This window comes from Danio aesculapii, chromosome 4, assembly GCF_903798145.1.
Source record: "Danio aesculapii chromosome 4, fDanAes4.1, whole genome shotgun sequence".
Taxonomy (NCBI): domain Eukaryota; kingdom Metazoa; phylum Chordata; class Actinopteri; order Cypriniformes; family Danionidae; genus Danio; species Danio aesculapii.
The window spans coordinates 39,768,502-39,790,524 of record NC_079438.1 but is presented as its reverse complement, the minus strand read 5'-3'; the positions used below and the strand labels follow the sequence as shown (position 1 = coordinate 39,790,524).

The following is a 22,023-nucleotide window of genomic DNA, read 5'->3' as shown; positions in this document are numbered from 1 at the left end:
CACTGTTTAAATCTGCATATGTTTTTTTATGTTGTTTTCACTTTTGTCATCGGTAGTTTGCTTATCTGTTTATTACGGACTCATTTTTCTTCGATAATATTTAAACTATGCATAATAGGCTCATAAATGTCTGTCTAATATTCCAATATAAATTACGAATGGTGAAATGTAGAATGCTAAATGGGTTAAAATAATGACCACAACATAAAACTTGGCAAGGACAAGATGACTGACAGAACTAGACGTAAAATTCCTTAACACTGAGTCATGCTTGAGGGTTTAACTCTGCCAAATGAAAAAACCAAGACACTGAAAAATATTATAATTTGAATTAATTCCAATATTTCCAAATGGGCAATGTACCATTTTGAGGTATCAAAACTGGTATGGAGTATCAATATTTTTCAAATTAAAAAGCTTAGAGTCGTATCGAAGTTAGAACATTCAATACTGTGACAAGACTACTTTTCTACTAATTTCCCTCAACACAAACATACACAAAAGCTTACTGATGGACACTCCAAGGTCCTCAGTGTGCCAATCAGACGCCATCGTTCACACTCTCCAGCTCATTCATCACCCTTGCACGCACTCAAGCACTGCGATAATGATAAACGCAGATTGGCAAACAGAATGGATCAAAATACCTCCACACCAACACCATGTTTCACAAATGTTGGACGCACGAGGTGAGAGATACAGATCTGATGTTTCGCGCTCTCATACACACACACACACACTAGTGAGCCAAGCTAGTCTCCATGGCAACCTCCAGCATGCTCCCCTCGGGGGGCGTTATGGTGGGGTTCGAGAAGCAGAGGCCAGTCAGAGCCACAGAAAACACACAGAGAGGGAGAGAGAACACCGCAAAGATGGACACCGTCACTTATCAATTGTGGTGACATGATGAGACGCCTACACACATACACAAACACACACCTACTCACACAAACATACACCTACACATGTACAAACAGACCTGCCAGCAAAGTTTCTCTCATGCAATTTAACACACAGCTAAGGCTTGAATTGGAATACAATAATAGTTGTAAACATTGTTACATCACATGACCTCAATACATGGATATTTCAGTGAGCAGCATCGAGTTGCTTCTTATTTTTCCAAGAAATAATAATTTAATTCCAATTTTTTGATTTTATTAAATATTTCATTATAATTCAATAGTCGCAAAGATATTTAATGGCCTATTTAATTGATTTTATTTTTCATTTATTTATATATATTTCTTTTACAATTCTATCATATTTATTCTTTTGTATTAAAGCACATAATTGTAAATGCATTAAAGCATGAAAGTAAATTAATACAAAAAAGTAAATCTAAAATTATTTAATAATCACATTATGATTTAAAGATTTAGAATATGTCAATATATAAATGTTAATTAAGGTTTAATGTGCTTTCAATAATTTATCAAATTAAATTCATGTCATTGACATTGTTATTACTATTATTATTATGTAATATAATAACTTGTGATAAACTAAGAGCTGAAATCATTTTTATAGTGAATAATAATCGTATTAACTTAACAGCAAGTATTATTATTATTATTATACTACCATTACTACTACTAATAATAATAATTTATCGTTGTTGTTGTTATTATTATTATTATTATTATTATCATCATCATTATTACTACTACCATCTCTACTGTGCATATTATTATATAACAATATATGTATATATATATGTATATGTATATATATATATATATGTATATGTATATATATATATATATATATATATATATATATATATATATATATGTATATATATATATGTATATGTATATATACGTATATGTATATATACATATATATATACATATGTATATATACATATATATATACATATATATATATATATATATATATATATATATATATATATATGTATATATATATATATGTATATATATATATATATATATACATATGTATATATATATATATATATATACATATGTATATATATATATACATATGTATATATATATATATATATATATACATATATATATATATATACATATATATATATATATACATATATATATATATACATATATATATATATATATATATATATATATATATATATATATATATATATATATATATATGTATATATATATATGTATATATATATATATATGTATATATATATATATATATATATGTATATATATATGTATATATATATATATATATATATATATGTATATATAATATATATATATATATATATATATATATATATATATATATATATATATATATATATATATATATATATATATAATTTATCAAATTAAATTAACATTTTATTGTTATTATAATAATAATAATAATAATAATAATAATAATAATAATAATAATAATAATAATAATAATAATGTCAAAATACCTCATTGTATGCATAATTATTCAAAATATCACCCGGCTAGTTATTTTGACAATATTAATACATTAATATTTTTTCCATGAACCATTAAAAAAACATTTCAAGTACATTTTTTGCATACTTATTTTCGTGCATTAAAACACATTATATCAATATCTTGTTTAACCTAATAATTAATTATATAACTTAATAACTAACTGAATTATGTTATTAAATGAATACAAAAATATAAATCTAGTATTAAAATCTGCATGAACTGTTTCATGAAGTTGCTGAGAGTTTTATTTCACTATTCTGATGTACTTCCAACTGATATCGAATATTTAGCAGGGGGCGGGGCTTCCTAAGGACGTAAGTAATGTGCATTTACAGTTGAACTCAGAACTACTGTTTATTTTTTCCCCAATTTCTGATTAACGGAGAGAAGATTTTTTTTTCAACACATTTCTAAACAGAATAGTTTTAATAACACATTTCTAATAACTGATTTATTTTATAGATATTCACTAGATATATCACTAGATATTTTTCAAGACACTAGTATTCAGCTTAAAGTGACATTAAAACTGCTTTTACTCTAGCCGAAATAAAACAAAGACTTTCTCCAGAAGAAAAAATCTTATAGGAAATACTGTGAAACATTCCTTGCTCTGTTAAACATCATTTGGGAAATATTTAAAAACGAAAAAAGAATTTAAAGGGGGGTAACAATTCTGACTTCAACTGTATATAGCATACTTATTATGTATGGCCATACACCCAAAGCGCTTCACAATCATGAGAGGGGGGTCTCTACACTCCACCACCAGTGTGCAGGATCCAGTTGGATGATGCAATGGCAGCCACAGGACAACTCACCTCACAACACACCAGCTATAGATGGAGTGGAGAGACAGTAATATAGCCAATTTGGTGGATGGGGATGATTGGGAAGCCATGATGGGTAAGGACCGATGGAGAGAATTCAGCCAGAACACCAGGGTTATACCCCTACTCTTTACAAGAAGTGCCATGGGATTTTTAATGACCTTAGTTTAACATCTCATCCGAAAGACGGTGCTCACTGAGAGTATAGTGTCCTCTTCACTATACTGGGGCATTAGGACTCACACAGACGAGATTAAGTGCTAACTAACGCCACTTCACACAGCAACCTAGTTTTCCCATGTGATCTCCCATCCAGGTACTAACCAGGCTCAGCCCTACTTGCCTTCAGTGAGCAACCGGTCTTGGGCTGCAGGGTGATATGTCAGTGGCATTCCTTTTGCATATCATTCTCTCATAGCAAACTAATGATAAGAGTGTAATGATTAAAGATATTGGCATGCAGTTGTTACAAATGCTTTTGTTTCAGTGAATTAACTTGCACAGATTAATTATTCAACACTGTGAGCTAGCAAAACAAACATTGTAAATGTAGATTTCACCCAGACTTTAATACTTGTGTAACTATAATATTGGTTTGTATTAAATATTCAGCATATAGCATCTATAAATGAACAAATACACTCATATTTTATGATTACCAGCCAGTTTATTTAGCATTCTGGAATGCAACGTCCCACTGCAAGATATTAGCATACTCTACAGACAATAAAAATATCTGTGACACATTGTGTCATATTCGAAACCATCATAACGTGACTCATAACTCCTGTCTTTTATAACCTGGATACGATTCTATCTACGAGTATGTCCTATAGGAGCCGTTTGAAGGCCACTCTGCGTGATGAATCACTAAGAAGTATGTATGTGTACGTGTTTGTGCGATAACTTACATCCTGCGGGACCTGAATGTAGGCAAACGCGTACTCTGTAGCCTGTGGAGGAAGCGTACGCGTGCTGAAGGCTGGAGGAAGAGCTGCGAGACGCGTGGAGGATAAAACCTCTCTCTGAAAGCACAAAATAGAGACACATCGTCACACTCTTGTGTTATAAAACAGACTTCGTACCTCTTTCATACACCGACTGCCTGTACAAGGTCCTCATTAAACGGAGGAGGTGTGAGTACAGCACGGCAGATAAAAGCTAAAGTCAAGGATAACGCTTCACTCCTCCACATGCCACACTCAAAGCCTGCAAACACAATACCGGAGAGATGATTCGCTCTCTGTCGGGTCGCAGTCGAGCGCTTGTGGTCATGCGTCTTTAGTGGAGAACATGTGAACGCAGCGGGCTAAAGAGGCTGGTTAGTATTGAGACAGTGCAAAATGATTGTTTCGGCGTTGAGAGTGAGAAATGCAGGCGGAGAGAGAGAGTGGAAAATGGGGAAAACAGACAGAAGACAGATGAAAGTACACAGAGAAAGGACTGGTTTGTTCTTTGCAGGGGGTTTTGCAGCTATGCTTTAAAAGAGGAGAAGCTGGAAATGCACACATTCAAGCACATGGCAGATCTCAGTGTTTGGACATCTAATGCTATAAAATTTAGTTTTTTATTAATTTATTTATTTATTAAATTAATTTATGCCCAGTTTAGACCGTTTAGAAATGTGTTTTGGTTGATGGATTCACAAGCAGATAAAGGATGTGCAAATGTGCATACGAATGTTCTCACAAATAAATCATGATTAATCAAAAACTTTGTATTAATATTTATTTATTCTAAACATACCAGAACAATAAACCAAATATTTCTTAGAATCAAGATAAGGCAATAATTCTGAATGGCTTTCACCAGTAACAAATATGTAATAACAATAACAATGATAATAATAACTAAAAAAAAAAAAGAAAGTCTCAAAAATAAGTTAATAAAAATGATATAAATAGAGTTGGGCGATATTGTAAAAAAATAAAAATGACGATATGTTTCATATCATTCGATATCGATAATTATTGACTATTTTTTAACCTTACATTTAGGAATATTAGGATTTTTTATTACTTAACCACATTATTTTAATTCACCAACATTATTAAGGCAAACAGTTTTAATAGTCAAAAACTAAAATATTTAAACAAAATATCCGATCTCTTTATATTAAAATAAACATAAGCGTTAGAGAGTCTCTTAAACTTGATAAATAAGGTGTTACAAAGTGTTTGCAATGGTAAAGGTAGCACAACATCTGTAAGGTGTGAATGATACAGTAAACCTCAAACTCTGTAAACAAAACAAATGATGAACCATTATTCAAATATATACTACAACATTACATATTGTTGAGTAGAACGACTATATAATTGGCATTCCTTCCAAGGCGCGAGCTCAGCAGCCGCATTTTAATAAAACTATAGCACACCGAAACTTCATACCAAACTTTTTTTTATCATTACTGACAATGGTGTTCGGACAATAAATACCAATACTGATTTTAATTGCCCAGCCCTAAACTTTACATAACATATTATGTACCGAAATCATATAACAGATAATCATATAAATACAAATACATATATAAATACATATATACACATACATAGACAGATAATCATATAAATATGTATATAAATATGTATTCAATGAAAAGATGATTCATAGTACCCAGATGTTCCAGTGTTTTAATTTCAGAGGTTTACTATCGGAGAAAAACCTTGGAACGTCACGTATGACCAATCAAAATAAAGTATTCCAGAGAGCCATGTAATAATACAGTTTATAATACAAAAACAAATATAAAACCATACAAAATATTTAGAACAATTAAACACACAAGTGTGAGATAAGCCTTTAAACAATTCAATCTTGCAAGTTGTCAACTCACAATTACAAACACAATTTAAAACTTGCGATTTTGTTAAAAATAAAACTTTTACTAAAAAAAAAGAAAACAATATTTGGCAATTTGAGTAAATATTTTTAGTGCTAAATTTATACAAGAAAGTTTAGCTTAAGAGTTTTAATTCTGCATTGCTTATTGAAAAACTATGGTCAGCTTTTGTTTACGGTTTGTTCCTATATGGTCTTGTTATTTGAAATCTAAATTGTTCCACATTCATCAACGAATGGGAAATGGCTATAGACATCTTAATAGCGCATTTAAAGAAAAATCCATCCCTCAAGACAATGCGAGAAGGAAATAAACACTGACATTACACCAATGCTCTTAAAGTGAGGGATTAAACAGGCAGAACAAAGAAATGTAAGCAAAGAGAATATACTTTTGTTCTTTAAAGAGAACAAAACAGAAAGTACATAATCTGATAGAGAAAGCCCGTTGTTTGAGATGTACTCAATCACATGACCACCTGCGTCTTTTCTCTTGTGCCGACCTGAAACCTTCTGCCCCAGGCACAAAACCAGCAAAGCATGCCGGGTACTGAATCACTCAATCTGCTTTTTAAACATACTAACAGCATTTTCCTAGCAAAAAACACATTTCTTTAGCAGATTTGGCTGTGATGTTATGGAAAGGAATCGTTTTCCACACATGTGGCACTTTGACTGATGGATTCAGAGCTGGCTTTTGAAAGCACATGCAGTATTTGAAACAATTCTGAACATTCATCAGTCAGCGGCTTTCTAAAGAGACACAGCACTGCATGCAGATTACGCAAGCGAATACTCACGTTTCCATAGTCGATGTAGAACACGTGAACCTTTGCTGGAGATTCCACTTTCTCAACACGAGCTCTGTACCTATGAGAGAAAAAAAAACAGAACAAAGGTTTCAGTTTCACTGTGGATTTGAGGAGTGAAGTTCATACATAAGCACTGGACACTTGGATGTAGAACTTCTGAAAAGAATAAATTTGGCTTTTATACCAAGCAACACTTTGGTTCCCAAAAAGTTAGATGAAACCACATTGGACCCTTTTTTGTTACTTTTTTAGTTTAAAGAAACAATTCATTAAGCCAATCAACAGGTCTGACAGTCTAAGTCTTTAGCTTAGCTTAGCATAAATGCTTAAATCGGATTAGACCATTAGCATCCCAATCAAAAAATGTCAAATAAAGAGTTCCAGATCATTTTACAAAAATTTCTAGGTCGATATGACTAGGAACTATACTCTCATTCTGGCACAATAATCATGAAACTGCGGCAACTTGCGCCAGCGCTGTTAACTAGTTACTTCACTAGTACAAAATTGTTTTCTAGAAAATGGCAACCTATTTTCCGTCAATCTTCATACACAAAGTAACTACAAAAGTTTTAAGGTTTAAATAGTCTATTATTGAAGCTTCATAAATAAATAAATAAATAATAACAATAATTGAATGAGATGCTAATGGTCTAATCCGATTCAATGATTTATGCTATGCTAAGCTAAGCTAAAAGTGCTCCTGTCAGACAAGGAGGTCAGCTAAATTGATTAAAAATTGGTAAAATGCAACCATTTAACTCTTGTAAAATGAGTCTATTTCCAAGACGTGTTCGTTTAAGCGGCCTAATTTCATCATTTTAATAGAAAATCCCACCTAAAAACAACAAAACACAGTTTTTTAGCCCCTTACTATACAGTATAGGATATGTATGGGTCAGAGATAAAAGCTAATCTTGCATTCATAACCTCACGCTCCAAGCAGCCTCTCATATTCATAAAGAGCAGTTCAAATCTCTGCGTGACACCTCAAACACAAGACAAGTAGTGAAAGCACAGTTTCCATTCTCATCTAATCAAACCGAGACATCCCGACCCACTCGAGACCCCCTGCCCACTACAGACCATCTACTTACGCTAAAACATCTCAATCAAACCAAAACCACCGGCTGAACCAGGGACCCCCGCTCTCAAAAACATCTTTATGACTGATTTGGTCTGTTTAATGAGCTCTCGCTTTATAAAATGACACTGTCTTGGTGCATTGGGGGAAAACACAACCCCAGGAGCTGATTGGCATACGGAGAAAGAGCCAACATGACAACATGCTCGAGAAACAAGAAGCCACTTCTCAGAGGCACTGAACTATAAAGGGAAAAACTTGTAAACAATTAAAGGAGCGATTCTTAGGAATGTTGTCGGGAGGAACTGGGATGACTTTTGAAAAGTGCGAGACGACATCAACAAAAACACCAGCAGATGCTTGAATAATGAGTCGTCCCACTGAGGAATCAGCCTGTTTAGAGTCTACAAGAGGACAATAGAAGCTTCCAGACTCCCTAAAGGACAAAGAACTCATTAGAGCAGTCCAAGGTCCTGCAATCTAGGCCAGATTACTGATTTAAAAATGTAAGCTAACCAAAAAATAGCCCTGACTAACAGATGGTTGACTATAAAATTGTTTCAGCAGTGAATATGAGGTTAGAGCTATCCATTTGAAGGCTGATAAATGGGGTCTTTCTGCTTTTAAGCCTTATTTATTAGTCACCTTCTTTGAAACATTTATTTTCCCTTGAGGTCTTCAACCTTTATGAGTTTCATTCTTCAGTTGAACAAAAAAGAAGATATTTTGAAGAACGTCAGGTGCTTGCACCCGTCGACTTCCATAGTAAGGAAAATAATACAACTGAGTTCAATGGGTCCCAGCAACCAGCATTTTTCAAAATATCTTCTTTTGTGTTGAGCAGAAAAAAACTCAAATAGGTAAAGGTTGAGTAAATGATGAAAGAGTTTATCTCTTTAATTTGAAATTATTATATAATGCCAATATGAATTATGTATAATCATAGCAGTCATCTAACATTCATTTAAAGTCATCATTAAATATGAACGAAACGAAAATGAACCCAAATGAAATCTTAAGCTAAATTAAAAAAAAAAATCTATATATTATAATTCTCTTTATTCTCTAATTATTTTGATACCTAATCCCATTAAAAACGACTGTTTCATGACTAAATATCTTTCAATAACCACCATTTATTACTTTTCAGCTATCTAACATGAAGATAAGTCTAGCTTATATGAACCATCAATTCACCTGCAGCCCACACTCGCCACATCAGCAAAACCAGACCAGAACATCCTGCATGGCAGCTCTGACAAATATTTCATTACACTTATTTATTAAAAGAAATTAATAAATGAAAAGCTCTCGGTTTATTCCAGGAAACTCAGCTTTTACAGCAGATGCCATTAGAAAACCTTTTTCCCCCTTCATCCTCTTACCATTCTCCGTCAGCAAACTTTGCGATGCAGAACTCCCCTCTGCGCGGTGCAAAGGATCCTTCCACTGGAGGCTGGGCTGCAATTTCTCCTCGCATGCTCTCCATCAGGTTCTCCAGCTTAGTACCTGAACAGACAAGGACAAAATATTGGATTATTATAATTTTTTTTATTCATGTATATATGTTTTAATGCTACATAAGTAGCATTGGCTATATTCATGGCAGCCTATTCAATACATACTTTACAAACATAACATTTCTTAACCCTTGTGTATTGTTCAAATTTACAACCCTTTCATTATTTTAGGGGCTGATTTTGCCCCATTGACTTCCATTATAATGACATTTTTTCTAACGACACGTAGCTTTTTTTGCACTGCGACTGATAATCAACAGCAAAAACGACAAATTTTACCTTAAAAATCTTCACAATAGGGAAAACCACCAACAAGAGAATGGCATCATAGCTTCGCAATCAAAAAATGTCATTATAACGAAGGTCAAGGTGGCAAAAACAGCCACTAACATAACAGAAGGGTAGTAAATTTGCCCAGATTGTATCGAGTTTTAAAAATATTTCAAAGCATTTTTTCCAAAATGTGTGTCAAAATAAGATGTCACCAAAAATCATTCCATTTGTTGAAATACAAACAAAGTTGTAGACAAATCAAGACTCAAAATCACCCCAGAGTGGATGAAAACATCCCCAAAGGCACAAAAGGATTAATAAACAAGCTATGCACAAAAAATCATACAGATGACAACTATACTGACAAAATATGATATCAGATGTTTCAATTTGGGTCAGTGAAAAATAATTGAAAATTCTTCCAAGAGAAATTTTTATTTCCTTTAAAATATTTTCTATTAATACACTTTTTATTAAAATGTGTTTTATGGTTAAAACATTTTTTTGCACAAACTGTTTTCTCTTTCAGTGCATATGAGTGGTTAAGTCTAGATCTGCCATTGTACATCTTGTATGTCGAAACGCTAGTTATTTCTTTCGTTTACTAATGGACACACTTTATACAATTTGATATACTGTATGTATATTTATCTCATTTACTATTTCACAATATACAGATTCAAAGAAGTTTGACAATAGGCATGGGCCAGTATAAAAGTTTTAAGGTTTGATAAGATTGGATAAAAATATTACAGTTTCACAGTATCATGGTAGTTAAATAATGTTCTTTTTAAATGTCTGGGTTAAAAAACAAAAACTTTTTTTTAGGAATAGTTTAACAGAAAATTTTGCCGGTTATTGCCCCATGCCTAGACAAACTAATTTTGATGCCGAATTGTACAGTCATTTCCAACTTTATGGCTTCCTTAGGTGCTTTATCTGCACATTTATTTTCAATTAATTTCATATAGCCAATTATCCAATAAAACAAAGATCATATCGAAGAATTCTTTGTTTAAAGAGTACAAAATATTGCATTCACACACACGCGCACACACACACACGCACACACAAACATAGTTAAAAACAAATAATTAATGTGGAATTCTATTTAAAATATTTCCCGTTTTTTCTTCAGGAGAAAGTGTGATTTAATTGAATTTAATTTAGAGGAACTTTAAGTTAAACATTAGTAGAGCCATTTTTTCCCGATTTGCTTCAGAAGTGTTGTCCAATGAATTGCCTAAATAACATAACTTGCCTAGCTAACCTAATAATAATAACAACAATAATAAATATAAAATAATTAACATTTCATTTATTCATTAATTTTCCTTCGGCTTAGTCCCTTATTTATCAGGGGCAACCACAGCGGAATGAACCGCCAACTATTCCAGCATATGTTTTACACAGCGAATGCCCTTCCAGCTGCAACCCACATACACACCCACATATAGCCTATAGTACATGTCTTTGGACTGTAGGGGAAACAAAAGCTTTGGGAGGAAACCCATGCCAACAAGGGGGGGGGGGGGGGGGGGTGATGCAAATGGCACACAGAAATTCCAACTGGCCTAGCCAGGACTCGAACCAGCAACCTTCTTACTGTAATGAAACATTGCTAACCACTAAGCTGCCGTGTTTATAATATGATATCTACAAACATACTTAATATACCACCATGCCGTCAATTTACCTTTAACTGCATGCAATCTCCACATAAACACTCAGGTAAACTGGATAAACACCACATGCGCGACTTGATTTGAATCCGCTTTTCTGAGAGAGCATACCAAGAGTGATTTATTCCACATCAGTCTGATTTAAAGAAGTGATACATTTACCAGCAAGTGACCATTATATCTCCAACAGAGAAGCCCTGATGGATATGGAGTTGGAAGAACGTAATATTTCCCTTGTTTACCCAAACGGCAGCTACTAAATTACACTCATTTTGTTGACAACGCGCGTCAATTGAATTTTTGTCAGGCCCGGGGTCTGTTGCAAATATGGGAACGGTATTGGATTAAGACCCACAAATCCTTGCTGCTCCAGCGCACTAGACGCCGCTTAAGGGGAGGAACGCGTGACCCTAGCCAGCTCTCAAATCAACCGAAGGCCAGTAAGGTTTTAATATATCAAAACGACTCGAAAGGCCTTTCTAATGAGAATGTCCACTACAGATATTTACGTTTTTTTTCTCCCCTCACCGTTCTCCAGCAGCTGTTCATTCCTCTCAACAACAGAGCAATCAGTGTAATCGCTGAGGTGTGGGGTTTGCTGGGGTACGGAAATGTGACAAAACGGTCTCACAGTCAAGCATGAATGTTGTCGGAGAAAAAAAAAAAAAAAAAAAAAGCAAGAGCTGTAATGTGCGACAAACACCAAACATCCCTCTAGGAAAGCTGTTAAAATAAGCTAACTAATGGGCCCCGTCTTAAGCGGCTCATTTTCACCCCCCTCATTCGACGTCATTGGGCTTATTATGATAATTGTTCGCCAGCGTTGGAATATTTGCATGAATTAACTGAGAAAGCGGGATAAAGAGCAGAGCGAGAACGTAAATCTACAGTACGTCCAAGCAGCCTTAAGCCTACAAGCGGCTAATTAGCATGATGCCAACTCAAACAGCACGCAAACGTATGTTTGTGTACGTGTGAGGGGTGCAGGGGGTATTTAATGGCGGATTTCCAAAAAGGGGTGTGGTTTACATGGCCTATTTAATTGGCTAACGCACCAGCCAGCTAAACGGTTAATTAGCACATATGGGAAGACTGCTTGTAAATGCTAACACACACACACACACACTTCTCAGCTGATCCTCACACAGTGGAGATATTAGCGGCATTTTGAAGAGGCAGCAGTTTTTGAGAAGCTAAAAGGGGGGGATGTAGCGGTGTTTCTGTGGCTAGAGTAGCGTGTCAGATGACAGCTGAACGTGCAGCCTTGATTTATTAAAGTAATTTTAAAAAAGTTTTTGCATTTTCTTCCAAGGCAGCAGGGCAGTGAGAGTGTTTCCCCTAATTCGTTCATCCATGCCCCACTTCCAGCACTGCGAGAGCTCTCTAAATAATAAATAAGGAGAGGAGGGGTGTCCTCCGTACGCGTTATAAAGGTTTAATGGAGGCAGCACATTTAACCCAATTAATCCAAGAGGCACTCAATTAGAACGCATGGACCGGGCAGAGAAAAAGTCTTTATTATAGACAATGGATGCTAATTAACATGAATGCACTGGGCTTATAATACATGTCAAAGAATACAAACCTCACTCCAAACTCTGTTGAAGGGATAATTCGCTCCAAATGAACATTATTTAATTACGCTCATGTCGGTTTTAAAACCCCATGCTGTTATTTTTAAATCAAACTGTGAAGATGAATCGCTGAAAAAACCTCTGCTGTTGCTCTCAAATCAAATAGAGTTGCGGAAATCGGGTTTCACACTTCGTCAGGTGACAAAACATGACAACTAATGATGTTAAATGTCACTAATGGAAGGCAGCAATTATGATTTGAAAACCGCAGCAAGATTGTCAGAGAATAGCTAATTAACTCTTCGACATTTGTGTGGAAAACATTGGTAAAATGATTGAAGCTGTTCGGTAAGCATGATATAGAATAGGCACAAAATGGATTTCCAGAACATTTATTTTCACTGTTCCTAGCTGAAATCTGAAACACCAAATCTATGGAGTCAATCTAGAGCCATATACAAATGTAAGCTTGCGATTCTGTTTTTACTTTGCACTTCACATTTATGCGCATTTTGCTTTGTGGCCCTAATTTGACAAGGGGGCGGAGTCAAGGGGGAACTTGGGCATTTATGGCAAGCCCAGACCTACTAGGCTGTAAGATCACCTCGGTGATACTGTGTCTCCAGGTGATGAAATGCCCAAGTTTCCTTTACTCCTCCTACTTGTCAAATCAGGGTTTACTCACGGTTGACTAAGGCCCCGTTTACATTAATAAATTTTATTTTAAAACGCATAAGTTTTGCTACGGTTACGCCATCGTCCACACTATGCCAGAGTTTTCGAGCGCCAAAAACAGAGCTTTTTGGAAACGCTGAAGAGGCCGTTTTCATTTTAAAACGCTGCTGCTCCACCTCAATGTGGATGGGGGAAAACGAGACATCTGAAAACGGAGGCAAGGCTGCAGACATTCTCCTCTCTGATAGCGTCATGTAGCTACATATTTATATCAGCGTTATCTTCACTGTATGCATATTTATAACAAAAAGGACAATGCTGCCTCCCTACATCTTCATTGAAAATTTGAAACATACCCTCTCCTTTGCTGAATATCAGTTTTAATAATCCATAATGGCCATTATAAAAGTATAACAAACAATATGTTTATATAGTATAGGTATAAATGCAAGCAATCAGTGAAATGTGCAGAATCAGTGTTAGCAGTATCATGAATTATAATATTAACCGCGCCAGGCCAAAATGTGTTACCTGAGAACAAGTAATAGATTCAAAAGACCGAAGTCGGGGAATATGTCGTTAGATATAGACAATATCACGATGAATTAAATATCATGTTTAACGAATATAGTGAGATTCTATCCAGCAGTAGATCCTTGATGAACAGTCTGACGTGCACAGCTCTCACATGGCTGCAGTGCATGCCAGAGCGTATGTGTGGTCACGTGATGTGCGTTTTCAGTGGTGTAGTGTGGACAGAGAGCTGTTCAGAAATGCTAGGTGAAACGGCAGTTAGGACGTGGATCATTTTCACTCTAAAACACCGTTTTAAAACTAAAACGTATTAGTGTAAACGGGGCCTAAAGCAAATCAAAATGAGCATTGCAATTGACTGGACAGGTTTTGTAAAGGCAATGCTTTAAAAATGTCTTGGAAGTATATATACATAGTTTTTTTTATTATTGCAAAAATTTTTATTTTTTTTTTGCACTGCTTGATTTTTATTTGCTGTTATTTTTTTGTTTTCAAACTTCATTTTTACTTCTCAACTTATTTTTCCTTTGCAGTTTTTTATTTTTGTTAGCAAAATAATTTTTTATTTCTCAAAAATGTAAATTCGCTTTGCAATTTTTCCATTTAATTGTTGTTTTTTTGCTCAATACTTTATTTTTAGTTTGTAAAACTTTCATTTTGCAAGTATATGGCCCTAGATTGACTCCATACAAATCCCTGGTGATACTCAGGACAAAACTCATCACCTCAATGAGCACTTGACTGCAACCTACAGAAATGAATGAATAAATAAGCCTGCACTTTCACTTTTGTTTAATCCCTCTCTGTTCTAGTCTGCACTGTTCTAGATGCATCTGAAACTTTGCTTTAAGAGCTCTTGTGTTTATTTGCTTCTTTATGATGAAACCCTTGTATTGCTCATTTGTAAGTCGCTTTGGATAAAAAGCATCTGCTACATGAATAATGCAAATGTATTTGCCACACAAAACTCTTGGCTTCAAAAGAATAAAATAAAGCGCAAGAATCAAAAATACTCCTTTTGTGTTCCATTACAAATAAATAAATAAATAGACCAGGTACGACAAGAGGGAAAATCAACAGCAGTATCTGTCTCTTTCAATTCTCATAGAAAAACGGTTCGGATGATGAAAAATTACAGTTTAAGACAAAAATATTTTGCCACCATGAACTGTTCTTTATAATTAATAATTGAGCGCATATATTCATTATTATTTAGTCACACTTTAAGATACAATTCTCAATATTAACAAACAATTAAGTAGGATTTTAGCTCAAATTACTAATTAGCTGCTTATTAATAGTACGGTAATAATTGGGTTAAGGTATTGGGTAGAATTAGAGATGTAGAATAATACTATATTATTATACTATATTATATACTATATATACAGTACTATACTATTTATAGTATAGACTACACTATTATGAGTACTATTAAAGAATATCTCAATAATAGGCAGGTAATAAGCCATTAATTAATAGAAGGAATTGTTACTTAATTTATCCCAAATGATACTGACATGATACCACTATTAACATGCAATGTTTTAGGGTCTACTATAAATGATAATTATATATTTTTTAAATGAATGTGCCCTCATAATTGTCAATCAAAAATGAGCCCAAATCAATATTTTTATAAGTGTAGTAACAAAATATTCCCCATCATTATTTAATATAACCAACATCATCTATACTAGAAAATGGCTACCATAAACTGCTATTTATTTACCAATATTCCTCACAACATCAAAATACATTTGTAACAAGTGAAGGCACAGTAAATTACTTGAAATATTTAAGGGAACTATCCCTTTAAAACCTTGTAGTTGAACTGGGTAATGCAATTCAAAACATGAGGGTTTTTTTTTTTCACATTGCCCTTCCTCCGACAATTGTTGCCAGATGGATAGCACCAACAGGATCAAGCATGCTTGACGATCGAGTCTTAAGCCCCATTCACACGGGGCATCAGCATCAACACTTTCCATTCACTTTGAATGGGTAATGTCAAACGTAGCCGAACTGAATTGCATGCTGCAGAAGTTGGGAATTTCTCAACTTTTCAAGGGCCAACAGAGTGTTTATGCAAACACCCCAGCTCAGACAGTAGTCTATTGCGGACTAATTTAATTGGCTGATGCTGCTATGACGATCTCATCAGCCCCATCTTCAGACACCCCCTCGGTCAATCATTGAGGCTGAAGCCCTGTGTGAATGCACAGTTACAATGTAATGGGATGTTTACACCAGACGTGGCTTGCGCAAATAAATCGCACCATTCACACATAAATGGACGCATGAACATTGAGTTTACTGGCTTCATTCTCACGTCAAATTTGCTTAATTGGTATGTCAAATTCTCTTCACAAAAGACGCAGGTTCGTGTCATGGGCAGGGCATTAGGTGTGCCCGATGACTCTAGTTTCATTGCTAAATGGCTAACATGGATTTTATTAAGAGAGAGTAGCTGTGCTTAATTTGCTTTAGGAATGTTGAAAAACAGTGCAGATTTGTTCGGTGCCATTTCGGAGTCCACTAGATCCTTTCAGAGGTGCACCCAGCTCTGTGAGTTCATCAACTCCTCCAGAAACTGTACCTGGATATGAAAGCTTTTAGCCGTGCTTCAGACTGAGCAGAGTCCAGTTTGATGAGCTGTTGTCCATTGTCAGCAGCAAGATTTCCCCTCGAGACACCAACAACAGAAGCTACATCATAATCATGCCCATACTAGAGAAAGTTTCTAATTGGTTAGCGTGGCACGAATGTCCGCTAAAGTTAAAATTTTCCAACTCGATTGATTTGCGCGTTAAGCATGTCAAATGGATGTCCATTCACGTCTTTGCATTGACTTGTAAATCACTCACACTTGATGCTTCATTCGCATCTGATGTGTATGCACCATAAGAAGCTTAGCTAAAGTTTACGTTTGTAATATTGATATAATTTACTAATTAAAAACCACATCATGCAGATTTTGAAACTCTGAATTAGTGTCTCATTTCGGAAGCTTCTACGATCCTCAGAGGTTGCATTTTCAGCCATGCCCACATACATTGTGTATTCCACCAAGAGGGTCCAGAAATATAATTGCGTAAACTGGCAGTGGGTGGAGTAACACAGACCAAAACAAAACAGACTTTCCAGCATGGAACGCACATTTTCAAAGTAGAATAACTGACTTTAGCTTTATTTTATGTTCACTTAGCATGTTTCTTAAACATCTGCAAACATATTATAATATTTTTACGCTTTCAAATAAGTCAAAACGTGCATACAGCTCCTTTAAAGGTTTTTAGATGCAAGTATCAGTACTATTCGTGTTGAGGATATCTATGAGCTAGTGTTCTCCAAAACAGTGACAAAATTCGCATTTAGAAGATTTAAACTTATATAAACATGCAAAGCTTGTAGTTTGTCACTTCCGCCCAAATGGACCAACTGTATTATTCATATCAACTCACACTACAGTTTCTCATTACATCATAACCAATTGAATGCTCTCTATTATCTGACATGCCCCGCCCCCTTCAAGACGCTTTTCACTTGATGCGCTTGAGCTCAACCACTCAGCTGTGATAAAAAAAACCCACTAATGGCTGTTTTGTGTCTGCTTGTCGTGCTTCGGTTGAGATTAAGTCAAACATTAAATAAAAATATTTCAAAGCCCTTCATGGGACCTTTAAGTACAGTAGATACTCTAATAATATCACAAAAAAATTAAAATTAACATTTAATCACAGCAAAACAAGTATATGGAGTGATATTTACTTCAGTGAACGTAATGCTAACGTGTGCTAAACTAAACTAACTAAAACCACAGAACATTAAATGTTAACCACCAACTTAATAAAACTATTCAGGGGACTTTGCGCACTGAAAATAAATGGCTGCTAATGTGTTTTTGATGTAGATGAATGCTAACAAGACCTGCAGTGGTCCATATGGTGCGGGTTCAGGTGTTGGTTCCCTGTATGCTTCATTACGTCCTCCTTGGCTCATGTACTGGAGGATATAATGAAGGATTCAGCTTTAATTATGGCAGGGTCAGATTCTCCAATGCCTACTGTAAATCTGCAACACTCCCATGACTGTGTGTGTGTGTGTGTAAGAGAATGAGAAAGATGGTTTTCATTACACAGTTAGCTAGCAGTCAGTGTGTAATGTTAATTATCATGAGCTGAATGTGAACGTCTGTGGATTTGGACTCACCTCGTGCCCTGATGAGGGACGATTGAGAGTTATAGAGGACATGAGCCTGACAGAGTCGACTATGAGATGAAACGTTTTCTATTCAGATAACAGAGCGAGCAGGACAGTCAAGGACTCTTTGACAATGCAAATGTTTAATTGTCAAACCATTATCTCACATCAGGGTCATCCTATTGAACTGAATTATTACTTCACATTAACAGGGTTGGCTCATCCCAAAATGAAAATGCAGTTTATTCGTTCTTGTGTCTTTCTAAACGTGTACGAATTTGTAAAGAATTTCATTTATATTTGAAACACAAATACAACATGAATTTGACTGGTTAATTCAAGTTTCAGAAGAGATCTGATTGCCTTATGAGGGTGCTTTCACACCTGTAGATCGATTCTTTCGTTCTGAAACAGGATTGAAATTGTTACAATGTTGCACTTTGTTCTTGGTGCAGTTCACTTTCACACAGCAAAGTTTCTAAATGGACCAAAATGGGTAGGTGTGGGTAGGTGTGAATATAGCAATTGCACTCGACTGTGCACCAAAAGAGGATCAAAACAGCATACCAAAACCTCCTTGAAGAGGTGGTCTCTGTACGCTTTCAAACGAACCCTGGAGCGGTTTGTTTATGGTGAGAACACAATCCCAACTAGAACAGACCCAACCGCAAAAAGTACAGCGCCTTTTTGGACTAATCCAGCTGAACATTACTTGATGGATCGTTGTTAATATTTCTGGAAGATGACCATATCGCAGTTTAGCAAAATTAATTCACGTCGCCTACTGAAGCGACTGCGATGCACCTTTGCCATTTGCAATGCATTAAAACATTGTTTTCGACCAAACCTGCGCTTTATTCTCGAAATGTATAGTTGGTCTAAAGTGATGTATACAAACTATATAGTATACTATGACCAGGGATACAATCAGCCTGCGCAGTCGTCCCTGCATAGTAAAAAGTTACATTTTGTGTTTACTTCAGAATCAGAAATCAGAATCAGAAGGCAAATTCATGTACTTGCGGGAGTTTCATTGGCATTTTCCCGCATGTGAAGTCTGACCAATCGAATAGCATTTTAGGAAATACGTTCAATAACATCTGGCCAATGAATGATGTGGATTTTGTCATGTGACTGCATTTTGGTTCTTTTTTTCTGGTTCGGATCAAAGCAATCAGTGTGGTGTGAAAAGGACCCAAAAACGGCAGAAAGTGCAACAATGTATCAGTTGTTGCCCTAGGTCCAGACCAAATGAACCGAACCACAAATGTGAAAGCACCCTAAAACATGTCAGTGCGAGTAAACTCTCATAACATTGGTCAGCGTTTCAGGGTTTATTATATAGTTCCGCTCCGCTGTCATGCGTCCTTATTTTAATATATGACAATAAGCAATAAGACATTATTAGCGATAAGCAGGGCCAGACGGAATCTGCGGACATTTTTTGCTATTTCTGCAGAGGATTTTGGAAAAAACTGCAGATTTATGCGGAATGATTTTGGGACTATCATAACTAAAACCTTAATATATGAAAAGTAAAAAGTATTACCTTTTTAACTTGTATTTAATGTTTACAATGCAAATCCAATCAGATCTACTTTATTTGGTAAACAAAGCAAGTCTCATGTAATACAGTATATCTACTAAAAGACAGAAAAAAACACTTTACAGACTGTATTGTAAATAAATCATATAAACATTTTCATATTAGTCAGTAATAATTCAGTAATCAATTAAAACACTAAATAAATAGAAATTTACACACATTAGATAAGTAAAGAAACAGAATCAATGAAGGGCTAAGAATCTTTGGAATTCTGTGGAATTCTGCATGCGCAGATTCAGTGTGGGTCTAAAAGTTGCACTTTAATTTAATCGTGACACCCACAGAATAGTTAAAAAATAAATCAGAGGTAAGTCTTTCTCATACATAGTCATTGGCAAGAGTTATGCATTATAGAGAGAAATAACAGATAAAGTAAGACTGCAGTTTGGTCAATTGGTAATAGTTAGCATGCTTTCACTTTCGCATTTGATCTATAACGCACATTTACAGGTAGGAATGACATTCCGCCCTACTCAAAATTCTCTCTTCATATCCATAATACACTGTGATATAGCCTGGTTCGTTAGATCATATTGCTTTCTTACTACAATCGATCTGCTACAGAGATCGTTTCAATTGAGCAGAGACTACCTCATTCAGGCGATCTCGGACCGATTGTTTTTGCGCGGATCAGAGCACGAATGCTGGATTATGCCAAACAAACCGTGCTAACTGGGGAAATATGCCAGGTTTTCAAACAAAAGTTTAGGTGTGAAAGCACCCTGAGAGTGATATTTTCTCAATAATATTTATAATAATAATAATAGCTTTTCTCATTTCATGTGTTTGCATCTCACTTTGCACATTTCACATGTTTCTTTTATCACTTAAAAACTTTTTGTTTCTTCCCAGGGTATTCCTCCCATGATTCCACTTTAAAGGGAGTGTATGCGTTTTATTCCAATGCTATTTTGGGAGAATTATGCTCTGCAATATGGTGTAAATATCATGCAATATCTGTAATTATATGTGCAATATGAGTAAAGTGTAACATGTGCATCTTTCAAGTCCAATATACATAAATGTAAATCCCAAAATACATAAATTAAATTTCCAGTGCATACATTTTGATGCCATATGGATAATGGTTTCTCATGTCATTTATGTTGAGTGTATGAAGTGTAATTTGTGTATCATGTGTAAAAAGTGATATTTTATTTTTATAATGATATGTGATAAGTAATATGTGAATTTATAATGCATTTATTTATAGAAAAATATTGCATCACATTTCTCTTTTTGATTGTTGATGTTCAGGTAGGGAGCAATGGAAGGGGTAGCAGGGAGTCATGAACACTGTGTAGGAACACAATCAGAAAGACATTGTTTTAAAACATACTAGTTATTTGAATCTGGTCTGTTAACAATTATATATTAATTACAGATAATTAGATAATATTAATTTATTATATTAGATAATAATAATAATAACAGAGACATGTGAAATATGCAGAGGGGTAGGCCACAAAGAAACACTGATTTATGAGAAGAACATTTCATTTTAGGCTTTTATTCACTGACACACTGAACACAAACTATATTTGCAGGATTTAGATTTGGTGATGGAATCTAAAACGTTGTGGCTTGATGCAATGAGATTTTATGTTTGCTGGTCGATGTTTATTTGAGCGAATAAGTCAAATTTAAATCGGTTCATCACAAAGCAATTACGTCTCTTCAGAAATACCACTAGATTCATATGGATTTAACTTTATGAAAGTTTTGAAGTGTCTGTTTTAACACAAGTGAGTTTCCCTTGCCTTCACTATATGGAACGCATGACCTTTGTTTATTTAGAGGTTCTAATGGTATAATAAAATCCATTTAAAACATGATTGTACTGATCATATTTTTTTGTTTTAAAAATACTTAGAGGTTTGGGTGGGTTTACTGAGATTGCTGTGTGAAATTAGCAAAA

General features: G+C 34.8%; 1 protein-coding gene across 1 annotated transcript in view; it reads right to left on the bottom strand.

The window, feature by feature from the left end:
- snd1 (staphylococcal nuclease and tudor domain containing 1) overlaps positions 1 to 22,023 on the bottom strand; it is a 303,535-nt gene that overhangs the window by 22,363 nt on the left and 259,149 nt on the right. The window contains 3 exon segments of the mRNA XM_056455628.1: positions 4,210 to 4,323; positions 6,943 to 7,012; positions 9,424 to 9,547. Coding sequence (XP_056311603.1) covers positions 4,210 to 4,323; positions 6,943 to 7,012; positions 9,424 to 9,547 — 308 coding nt within the window.